This window comes from Lutra lutra, chromosome 12 (genome assembly GCF_902655055.1).
Source record: "Lutra lutra chromosome 12, mLutLut1.2, whole genome shotgun sequence".
Taxonomy (NCBI): domain Eukaryota; kingdom Metazoa; phylum Chordata; class Mammalia; order Carnivora; family Mustelidae; genus Lutra; species Lutra lutra.
Window position 1 is genome coordinate 45,899,775 of NC_062289.1, and position 12,430 is coordinate 45,912,204.

Genomic DNA, 12,430 nt, shown 5'->3' on the forward strand with positions numbered 1-12,430 from the left:
GAACTATCAATCAGTTCTATAGCATTCTTAAAACATTTTAAATGAGCCAGTGTGGCTTCTTATTATACCCCAGTCTTCTCCCATTACTTTCTTTATTTTAGGCTCTAAAACTTGGGCATTATCTTCTAACCATATGCTTCATGCCTTGCTGGGGATTATATAACTTTTTGTTTTTATCAAAATGGTACCCTTTTGGTTTAAGCTACATCAGGCTTTTCTTAAATTTACAATTCTAAAAAAAATTACTTATAAAACAGAAGCAAAACTAGAGGGCCCAATTAAATAGAAAAATAGTTTAAAAATGATAAGATTCTTTCTAGTGTTATTTTTTTTTACCACTTTACATTTGATAGATTTATAATAAAAGTGAATTATTTCCTTCCATAATTAAGTTGGTATGGAAAGTGAGGAAAATAGAGACACTGCTAGACTCAGAAACGCACGGTGTATTCTCATACCTGGTGTTTCAATTTCCAAAATACACAACAAACATGCTCATGAAATTCGAGAGATTTAAAAAAATTGTATCCTTCAGGGATGCCTGGGTGGCTCTGTCAGTTAAGCATCTGCCTTCTGCTCAGGTCATGATTCTAGGGTCCTGGGATCAGGTCCCTGCATCTGGCTCCCTGCTCAGTGGAGAGGCTGCTGCTCCCTCTGCTTGTGTGCTCGTGCTATCTCTCTCTCTCTGACAAATAAATAAATAAAATCTAAAAAAAAAAATTTTATCCTTCTGAATTCATAAGTTAGGATTCAGAAGATGTGGATAATAGATCCTTGGTCACTATGGCAATTTTGTCCTTTTTAATTTTTATAAGTCACCATGATTTTTTAAAAAAGATTTTATTTATTTATTTGACAGAGATCACAAGTAGGCACAGAGGCAGGCTGGGGGGGGGGAGTGGGAAGCAGGCCCCCCGCAGAGCAGAGAGCCGGATGTGGGGCTCTATCCCAGGACCCGGAGATCATGACCTGAGCTGAAGGCAGAGGCTTTAACCCACTGAGCCACCCAGGTGCCCCTAACTCACCATGTTATTAAATGTAATTAAAACTTGTCAAAAGTATTACTGCTACCTTGAGTATTTAAGTTTTTTCAGAAATATGGATACTTAAATGTAAAGTAGGGTACAATCTCTCAAAGAATTCCTGCATCATTTGAACAACAAACAAACAAAAATGTGGCAAAAGAACGCAGATTCTTGGGGCATAGAGCCTCTAAAAGGCTGCCAGATATTTGGTTGAAAATCTTAGGACAATTACTTTCAACAGGAGGAACTGTGTGGTAGCTGGCTTAGCGTTTTTGACCATTTCTTCGGCAACAGATTCAATTTTACATTGATTTGTCCCTATTTCAGGAGGCAGGCATGGCCTGTTTTTAATGTAATTACCATTAAACAACAGTACCCACAAGAAGGAACTGTTGACTTTTCCATGCATCTGTGGATTCCCGAGGAAGCAGATCATGTGCATCCAGAAAGGCTGTTACTAAGTGGATGAAGTTTTTTCTTCCCTTATTGTTAGACACAGCATTAATGTCTCTTCTAAAATCAAGGCTTCCACTCAAACCCTAGTTTTGTGTCTGTAGCTATGGTTTTTCAAAAGCAGCTGCACACCTATGAAATCTACCAATTTTTCAGAATTGGCAAATTTCTAATTTCAGAAAGGGCATCTCTCTCGATAAAAATTAGGAATCGATTCTCACAAGTGGGAGACTCTCCTTTTCTGACCCCCCCCCCCCCCCCCCCCATCAGGACCTTGGGTTGGGGCAGTGGGGTGAGGAAGGCACGGCCGGGAGCAATGGTGGAGAAATTGATCGCTCACCGCTGTGGATCCTTTTTTCACTGCTTCCTGGGCATATTCCACTTGGAAAAGATGTCCATCTGGGGAGAAGACAGTGATTGCCCGGTCATACCGAGATGCCATGGCACAGGCCGACGCCAATTCCTGCGTCGCCAACGACGCTACCTGTGGAGAAACACGCGTCTCGCCGGCTGCCACGTGCCACCCGGAAGTGCTTGCCCATAGCCTCGCGCTGCCTCCCGGAAGTGCTCGCGCTCATACCGCGAGATGCCCTCTGGCAGTCCTGGCGTCCACCCGCCTCGATGCCCCTGAAAAGTCTTTGTTCCGCCTGCCTGGGCGTGGCTGTGCCCGTGAGATGGCAGAGTTCCTCTGCTACCGTTAGTGCTTAGTGCACACTTCCCAGTTCTCCCACTACGGTGTTGCTCTTGGGATGGTGTCAAATCACTCCGGTTTTAAAAATGACACCCAAGACTAGGGCTTCATGGAGAGAAATTCGAAGATATTTCGGCTTTCGCAAACTGTCAGAGCACCAGTGGTAAGTTAAATTTCAACCTCTTCACTTTAGCTCCAAATTATAAATTTCATTTCGCTCTCTCACATATCTTACGTCGTTTTAAGTCAAGGAAAGAATTTTCAAAAAAAATTTTTTTTTCATTTTCTGCCTTGTGAAAGAAAATTTTTATTTTCTGCTAATGACAGGAATTAAGATGATACTAATTTAATCAAATACATTTTTTTAAAAGCCCAACTTAACAGTGTGGCTTTGGGTAGGTATATTTCATTTCCCTAAAACCTACTTTGCTGACCTGTAAAAGGAGGATAAAAATACTGACTTCACAAGGTTGTTGTAAAAAGCAAATGAAATAACCTATTACTGTGTGAAAGCATTACTTATCACAGATAAGCACTTGAAAAATGTTAACTCTTGTTATTAATCATTGAGCTAACTAAAATGTTTAGATTATTCTGTAAGAGAGAAATTAGGAAGAATAAAAATGTAGGATGAGCCCACTTAAATGTTTTTTAAATGTATCTGCAAACATATTTCTTTAAATCTATAGAGAAAAGAGTGAGAGGGTGTACATCAAGTTGACAAGAGTGATTTTCTTTGCAGGAGTCCAAGGATTGGAAAGAGAAGGAGGAGACATGGTAAGGAGAGAGAAGTTACTGTATTAAACTTTATATTTCTATTTTAAAATTTTTACAGTAAGCATAGTTTATCTTTATACTTTATAAAAACAGTATAATGTCAAAGTTTAATGCCTAGAGACTTCCTGCAATGGCAGTCTTGATGTTTTGATCCAGATCTCCTATTGAGAACAACTAAAAATACTGGACAAAACAATTTTTTTTAAAAATATGTATTCTGACTCCAAATAGCTAACAGGGAATGAGGAGTTGTGGTGTCAAGATTCAGAAGAGAAAGGACACTCTCAGAGGTAAACCAAGGATTTTACCCTTGAGGTATTTGCCTATTTATAATGCCTAGGTGAGTAGTGAAGCAGACTTTTGATAGACAAAAATTGGATTTCGAAGTGGCATAGTTGGACATGGTAAAGGTGACCTAGGCTTTGATTTGGGACCCAAAGGACCACAACACAGAAGGAAGAGTAAACAAACACACACCTCTTCTTACAAGGACTAACCAAGTTTTGCATCATCTCTGTTAAAGACTGGAATAAAGTGGTTGATGACGAGAACAAAGGAAAGAGAAAGGTGGCTAAAATTAAATCTCCTTACAACTTGCAGCCCACTGTAGACTGGAATGTCTCATGCTCTAAAACATGCAGAGCATGACATTCCTCAAGGAACTCTTGGCTGCTTTAATGTTGTTGTTTTGTTAGAGACTGAAAGTGACCTTATCTTAACAATAGCTAGCCCTCCCAGCTCCTGGAGACCTTGCTTTCAACATGCACAAATTCCTTAGAGACTTAGGTTACCCATAACCCCCACTAACTAAAGAATATATAATCAGTCACTCCTCACAATCCCAGTGCAGCTCTTTCTGCCCATGAGTTCAGTCCCCATGCTGTAATAAAAGCATCCTTTGCATCAAAAATGCCTCAAGAATTCTTTCTTGACCATTCAATTGGCAGCTGCACATCAGTAGTGTTTCTCAAACTGTGGTCCACAGATCTTTGGAATTATCCAAAACCTTTCAAGGGATTCACAACATCAAAACTATAGTGATAATATTAAAATGGTATTTGTCCTTTCATTGCATGAATATTTACATTTGTAGTGTAAAAGAAATGGGTAAAATTGCTGGAGCCTTAGTATGAATCAAGGCAGTAGCACCAATCTGTACTAAATATACACTGTATTCTTTACCACTAAACACTCATTTAAAAAATGCCAATTTCACTGAAGAATGTCATTGAATAAGTAGTAAATTATTAATTTATCAAATCTTGACTCATGAATACTTATATTTTTAATATCCAGAATGGAAAGTGTACATAAGGTACTTCTGCTGCCTTCAAAGTAAAGTGGTTAGCTTGAGAAAAACCACTTTTGTAAATCTTTGAGTTGCTAGCTGAACCAGCCCCCATTCTTTTTTTTTTTTTTTAAGATTTTATTTATTTATTTGACAGAGAGATATCACAAGTAGGCAGAGAGGCAGGCAGGGGCGGGGGGTGGGGGGAAGCAGGCTCCCTGCTGAGCAGAGAGACTGATGTGGGGCTTGATCCCAGGATCATGACCTGAGCCAAAGGCAGAGGCTTTAACCCACTGAGCCACCCCGGCAGGCACCCCAGCCTCCATTCTCATGGAATATCATTTATATCTAAAAGAGTGACTGACATATTGTGGTCATTTAGGGTTAGATATTTGGACAGACATTTCTGAAAATGAACAAAATTAGCCTGTCACTTCAAGAAAAATAAGAGACAGCACATATTTCCAAAGATAAAATTCAAGCTTTTGTGGCGCCTGGGTGGCTCAGTCAGTTAAGTGCTTGCCTCAGGTCATAGGATCCTAGGATTGGACCCTGAGTTGGGCTCCTGCTTCTCCCTCTCCCTCTGCCTCTCCTTCTCACTTGTGTCTCTCTCTCCCTCTTTCAAATAAAAAATAAATAAATAAATAATCTTTAAATAAAATTCAAGCTTTTATTTTTTAATTTTTTAAAAAACATTTTATTCATTTATTTGACAGAGAGAGAGAGCTTACAAGTAGGCAGAGAGGCAGGCAGAGAAAGAGGGGGAAACAGGCTCCCCGTCAAGCAGAGAGCCCAATGTGGGGCTTGATCCCAGGACCCTGAGATCATGACCTAAGCTGAAGGCAGAGGCTTAACCCACTGAGCCACAGGTGCCCAAAATTCAAGCTTTTAAAGCAAAAATTAGAATTTTGAAAAACTTGTATCCATCACCATGAACTTGACAATTTCTCCATAATAATTGACTTTACTGATGAGATTGGTGGCCATATTAAAATGTGATTTTTAAATATAGTACCACATTTGGAAAATATGCGTAACTCAATGAGCCAGGATTTTCTAGTGACCAAAACATAAATCATGCACAATCATGCATAAATAAGAAATACATTTAAATTCCTACACAGACTAGCAGATTTTAATGTAAAAGAGTACTAAAAGTTCATTGATGTGATTTTAGATGACAAATTTTAACTAAGAAACTACCACCTTTTGAATGTTTGTCTAGCAACAAAGATCCAGTGATTGAAATCACGGTAATTTATCTAAGCGATCTAAAAAGGCTATAAAAATACTTTATTTTCCAATATATACCTTTGTGAGGTTGTTTTCCTCCTATATTTCAACCTAAATAACACATTGCAACAGTTGGAATGTAGAAGCAGAGCTAAGAATCCAGCTGTATTCTATTAAGCTGGATATTAAAAAAAGAGATTTATAATTTCATTCTTTTCACTAATGTTTTTAAATTTTGGGAAATACAGATTTTTCATTTATTTATTTACTGAAAAGATTTATTTATTTGAGACAGAGAGAGAGAGAGAGCATGCTCGCACATGCAAGGGGTAGGTGAAGGACATAGGGAAAGGGAGAGAGAATCTTAAGCAAACGCTCCACTGCGCACAGAGCCTGATGCAGGGCTCGATGCCACAACCCTGAGATCACGACCTGAGCCTAAACCAAGAGTCCAGTGCTTAACTGACTGAGCCACCCAGGCACCCTAGAAAATATAGGTGTTTTAATAGAAATATATGAAATGTGTAAATATAAATGGGTTTAACTTTTAATGAATTAATAATAAACTTTTAATTTCTAATATGGTAAATATTGATAGGTATAACCCACATAAACAAAAGCTCTTCAGGGTCCTCAAGAATTTTTTTTTCTTTAATAATTTTTAAGAGGGTATTCCTAAGGCTAAAAGTTGGGAAGCACTAGAATAAAGCATTGCTTGTACTCCTAGAGGATTAGTTGCCTGCCAGAAGCAAAAGTAAATTCTCTGTAGAGGAAGATAACATCATGCAGAACCTCAAAGTGTTGCAGTTTCTCATATGCACTATCCTGTGCTCTATTAAAAGTAACCCTGCACACACAAAAAAATGGTGTGACCAAAGAAGAGGAGAAACAATGGGCAATAGAAACAGAGATCCAGATAAGATGTCTGTTAATAAGATCCAGATAATGAAGTTATCAAATATAGATTTTTAAAACAAATATGATGCTTATATGCAGGCGATTAAAAACAAGATCATTTTTAGCTGAGACTAGAGCTGTTAATGAAGCGTGTGTGGAAACTATAGAAATGAATACTATATTAATTGAGATTAAGGACTTAAAATTGGACTTAATATCAGTAATTGGACTTAAAATCAGATCTAGTTTACTTAAAATTGGACTTAAGTCAATAATTGGACTTAAAATCAGTCATAGTTAAAGAGAGGAGTGGGGTATTAGAAGATAATTAAAAAATATATATATAAAATTTCCACATCAAAGTAGAGAGAGATAAGAGGATAGAGAACACTGAAAAAGAATCTAAAACATAGTAGGTATGGTGAAAAACCAAATGTAGGTATAGTTAGAGTACCAGACAATAAGAGGTTAAAAAAAAATAGGGCAGAAACAACATATAAAGATACTTTGTTTAGAAATTTTCAAACTAGCAAAAGAATCAAACAGCAGATTTAAGAAAAACTATTAATAGCAAGAAGGATAAATAAAAGAAATTCACACTTAGAAAAATTACAGTAAATCCAATGTAAACCAAAGACATTGAGAAAAATCTTAAAACTATCTAAAGAGAAAAGATAGGTATATTATCAAAAGAAAGATAATAAGGTTGTCATCTGACTTTAGTAGTAATATGGAATTCTACCTTCAACGTGCTAAAATATATGCAAATCTGGTATGATAATCTGTTTCTAGTGAAAATAGCTTTTAAATTTGAAGGCAAAATTAGAGTGTTTTTCACACAAAACCATAAAAGATTAGTTACCAGCAAACACTCACTGAAGGAAATATTAAAAATTGTTCTTCAGATAGAAGCAAATTATCACAGGTGGAAATTTGGAGATGGAGGGAAAAAAAGAGCATGAAGGGTAAACATATGCAAAAGCTCAAATATTAACTGAACAAAACAATCCCTATGAAATTATAAATATATATAATATTAAAATATTGAGAAAATAACATATAATTTGGATAGAAAAACAAATGATCTTAAAGTGTTCTAACTTCCCTTTATTGTTTCAGAAAATAGTAAAATTTCAAAAAAAAATTTCTAATTTATATTAGACAAATTGATCCAAAATGTATATATAATCTCTGAGGAAAGCACTAAGAGAACTATATAAAAATATATAACCACATGTTTTATAATACTTTATTATAATAAATAACAAAAGAACACCAAAAAGGAAGAAAAAGGAATATGTAACAGGATGGGAAATAGGAAGCAAATTGTATTTTAGAAGGTTTCAAGATAACTATATTAATATTTAATGTTCTCTATAATGAAATAAATATTTCAATTATAAGACAAATCTGGCTGAATAAAAGGAAATGCACCTATATGCTGCTTACATGAGACAAACATTAAACTGAAAGTAAAAGAATGAAAAAGATATCATGCAAACACTAAACAAAAAGAGCTATTATATAGTGTAACAAAGTATAGTTCAAGTCAAGATACATAGGAAGAGATATTTAGGGATATTTTGTAATGATAAAAGGTGTAATTTACTAGGAATACTTAATTCTAAATTTGTACCTAATGCCAACCATATATTTAGGATAAAGTAAAAACTTATGGTAGAAAGAAGAAGAAATAGAGAAACCCACAATTATAGGCAGAGATTGTAACACAATTTTCTTGGTAATTGATAAAGTAAAGCAGATAAAAAAGTTGAAAATAATAGAAAATATTCAAGAAACATAATCTTTGTCTAATATGTAAACACACACACATAAAATACTATGCCTAGCAACTATAGACTGCACATACATTTTGAGCAAACACTGAACACTTATAAAAATAACACTTATAAAACTGTCAAGCCAGTTTTACAAATTTCAAAGGCCCCAGAGAATTAAGCCAGAAATCAGTAACAGCAACATAATTAGAAAACACCCATGTATTTGAAAATTGAGAAATATATTTCTAAATAACATGGGTCAAAGATGAATCTACAATGGAAATTTTAAAATGTTTTCAGTGGAATCATATTAATATGACTATTAATATGAAATATAAAAATATTAAAACACTTGCATTTTAGAAAGTGTTATAAATATAAATAAAATATATAAAATATAAATACATAAATTTAAATATATTAAAATATAAATATAATTAATATAACGTGATGCCGCAAAAGCAGTGCCTAAGGGGGAAATTATAGCATTAATGTATACATTATAAGAGGGGAAAGACTAAGAATCATTACCTAGGCATCAAAGTTAAGATGTTACTTTAAAAAACAGCTTATTGGGGCACCTGGGTGGCTCAGTGGGTTAAAGCCTCTGCCTTCTGCTCAGGTCATGATTCCAGGATCCTGGGATTGAGCCCCGCATTGGGCTCTCTGCTCAGCAGGGAGCCTGCTTCCTCCTCTCTCTCTGCCTGCCTCTCTGCCTACTTGTGATCTCTGTCTGTCAAATAAGTAAATAAAATCTTTAAAAAAAAAAACAGCTTATTAAACCCAGGGAAAGAGAAGGAAGGAAATATAAAGATAAGAATAGAAATCAATGAAATATAAAATATATAATAGGGAATGTAAAGAAAGCTGAAAGACCATTAAGAAGGCTAAAAGTTGATAAATGGTTGGCAGAAGTAATCAAGAAAAAAGAAAGAGGACCTTATTAAAGATTGTAATGACATTAAAAAGTTATGAGTAACTTCATGCCAGTAAGTTGGAAAATTTAGAATAAAAGGGCAGATTCTTAGAACACATAATAAAACTAATGCAAGAAAAAAGAAATATCTCAGTGGTCCCAAATCTGTTAAGAAATTAAATCCATAAACAAAACATTGTCTCAAGGAAGACCCTTGGCCCGGAGGTGTCGCTGGTGAATCCTATGGAACATTTAAGAAGGAAATAACACCAATCTCACACAAAGTTGTCACAGAAATAGAAAAGAGACTGCTTCCATACTTGTATTATGAAAGAGGGTCACTTTTTTTTTTTTAATGCCCAATGTGGGGCTCAAACTCATGACCTGGAGATCAAGAGTCTCATGCCCCACTGACAGCCAGCCAGATACCCCATAAAGCAGCATAATCTTAAGAGCAAAACCTGAGGATACTATAAGAAAGTGAAATTACAGGCCGTTTTCACTCATGAACATGTATACAAAAATCCCGAGTAAAATACTAATAAATAGAAACTAGCAGTATATAAAAAGTACACATTATATGTATATCACAACAGAGTTGAGTTACTCTAGGAAGCAATCAATGTAATTTACCACATTAACAGAATAAAGCAGGAGTTATCAAACTATTGCTCAGGAGCCAAATATGGCCTGCTTTATTTAGTTTTACTAGAAAGCAGCTATGCCTATCTTTTTATATTATTGCCTTCTCATTAAAATGACAGAGTTGTGTAATTGTGAGGGAACCCAGATGGCCTGCAAAACCTGAAATACTGTCTGGTCCTTTATAGAAAAAATTTGTTGACTCATGAAATAGAGGGGAAAAAACCTATTTCAATAAATGCAGAAAAGCATTTAATAAAATCCACTGTCTCATGCAATCTTATTGACTCATAATCTAGGGATTGAAAGGAATTTCCTTAATCTGCTAAGGGGCTCTACAAGAAACCTCCAGAAAACATCATACTTGATGGTTAAATATTGGAACTTTTTTTCATTTTGAGATCAGCACATACCTGAGAGTACCTGCTTTCTTCATTTCTATTTAACTTTGTATTGGAGTTCTTTTTAAGTAGCATACGGGAAGAAAAAAACCTTACTGGAAAGGAAGAAATGAAGATCACATTATTTTTAGATGACCTAATTGTGTATATAATAAAGAATCCAAAATAAATGATAAATTGCTGGTATTAGTAAGTGAATTTAAGGAGGTCGACAGACACATGATTTATATAAAATCAACTGTACTTCTGTAAACCCAAAACAGATAATTAGAAATGAAATAAAAAAGATATCATGTATGTAGTATAGGAAATACATATAGACTTCTGTACAGAAAAACCTAAAATATTATTTGAAGAACCTAAAGAAGATCTAAGTAAGGGGAGGTATGTATCATATTCCTGAGTTGGCAGACTCAAATTGATCTAGATATTCACTGCAATATCAATAAGAACGCTAACATTTTTTTCCTTAGGAAGTACTTTAATTAATATTTAAATTTTGTATAGTAGGATGAATTTTTATCAATGTATACACCTATGTAGTTATGACCACAATAAAAATATGGAATATTTTCATCATTACAGAACATTACTTTGTGCTTCTTTGTAGTAATCATATCCTTCATCCTCATCCCTAGTCAACTATTGACCTACTTTTTCACCATACATTGATTTTTCCTTATTTAGATTTTTAAGTATATGGAACCAACAGTACTTTCTTTTGTGACTTTTTCTGTGCAACCTAATGTTTTTGAGATTCGTCCATTTTATTTCATATATTAATAGTTCAGTCCTTTTTATTCTTGAGTAGTATTCTATTGTATAAATGTATCACAATTTATCCATTCACTTCTGTGGACTATTTGGGTTGTTTGTAACTTAAGGCTATTTTTAAAGATTTTTATTTATTTACTTAGAGTGAGAGAGAGAGACAGGGAGCATGAGCAAGTGGGGAGGCAGGGGGAAAGAGAGAGAATCTCAAGCAGACTCTGTGCTGAGCGCAGAGCCTGATTTGGGGCTGGATCCCATAACCCTGAAATCATGCCCTGAGCTGAAATCAAGAGTCGGATGCTCAACTGACTGAGTTACCCAGGCATCCCTAACTTACCCCTATTTTTACCAAAGATGCTATGAATACTAGTATATGAGTCTTTGTGTGGGCAACACATTCTCATTTCTTTTGGGTAAGTAATAAATACCCAAGGGTGCAGTTGCTGGTTGATATGATAAGTGCATGTTTAACTTTATAATAATCACTAGTTGCTTTTCAGAGTGGTTGTATCATTTGTACTCCTGCTAGCAGTATATGAATGTTCCTAGTTGTTGCACTTACTTTCCAAAATGTGAAGATGTCATCCTTTTTAATTCTGGCTTTTTTAGTGGGTATGTGATGGTTTCTCAATGTGGCTTTACTTTACATTTCCGTGGTGATTAATGATGAAGAGCAACTTCTCATGTATTTATTGGCCACTTGTATGTCATCATTCTAAGATGTCTCCAAGTCTTTTGTCCATTTTGTTAGTAGGGTTTTCTTATTGAGTAGTAAGCGTTTTTTATATATTCTAGACACAAATTCTTTGTTTTAATGTTCATAAATTCATGTCTTTTCTCCCAGATTATGGCTTCTCTTTTCATTTTCTTATGATATCTTTGAAGAGCAGAATTTTTATTTATTTTTATTTTTATTTTTTTTAAGATTTTATTTATTTATTTGACAGAGATCACAAGTAGGCAGAGAGGCAGGCAGAGAGAGAGGAAGGGAAGCAGGCTCCCTGCTGAGCAGAGAGCCCCATGTGGGGCTCGATCCCAGAACCCTGAGATCATGACCTGAGCCGAAGGCAGAGGCTTTAACCCACTGAGCCACCCAGGTGCCCCAGAATTTTTATTTTTAATGAAAATTTATCAGATTTTTCTCTTATGCTTCTTGCCTTTTGTGTCATAGCTAAGAAATACATGCTTCACTCAGGGTCATGAAGATTCTCTACTATTTGTGTTTTTTTGCAGAAGTTTTATAGTTTTGCTTTTAAAATTTAGGTCTATAATCTATTTCAAGGTAACTATTGTATATACATGAGGAAAAGGTCAAAGATAACTTTTTCTTTTTTTAAAGATTTTATTTATTTATTTGACAGAGAGAGATCACAAGCAGGCAGAGAGGCAGGCAGAGAGAGAGGAGGAAGCAGGCTCCCCGCTGAGCAGAGAGCCCGATGCGGGGCTCCATCCCAGGACCCTGAGATCATGACCTGAGCCAAAGGCAGTGGCTTAACCCACTGAGCCACCCAGGCGCCCCCAAAGATAACTTTTAAAAAACATGGATATCTAGCTG

At 35.4% G+C, this 12,430-nt stretch overlaps 1 protein-coding gene across 1 annotated transcript in view; it reads right to left on the bottom strand.

The window, feature by feature from the left end:
* PSMA8 (proteasome 20S subunit alpha 8) overlaps positions 1–2,012 on the bottom strand; it is a 39,308-nt gene extending 37,296 nt beyond the window's left edge. Inside the window, exon 1 of the mRNA XM_047697667.1 lies at positions 1,819–2,012. Within this exon, the coding sequence (XP_047553623.1) occupies positions 1,819–1,920 (102 nt within the window). The 5' untranslated portion in view covers positions 1,921–2,012. The remainder of the gene's footprint in view (positions 1–1,818) is intronic.
* Positions 2,013–12,430: the final 10,418 nt, after the last annotated feature.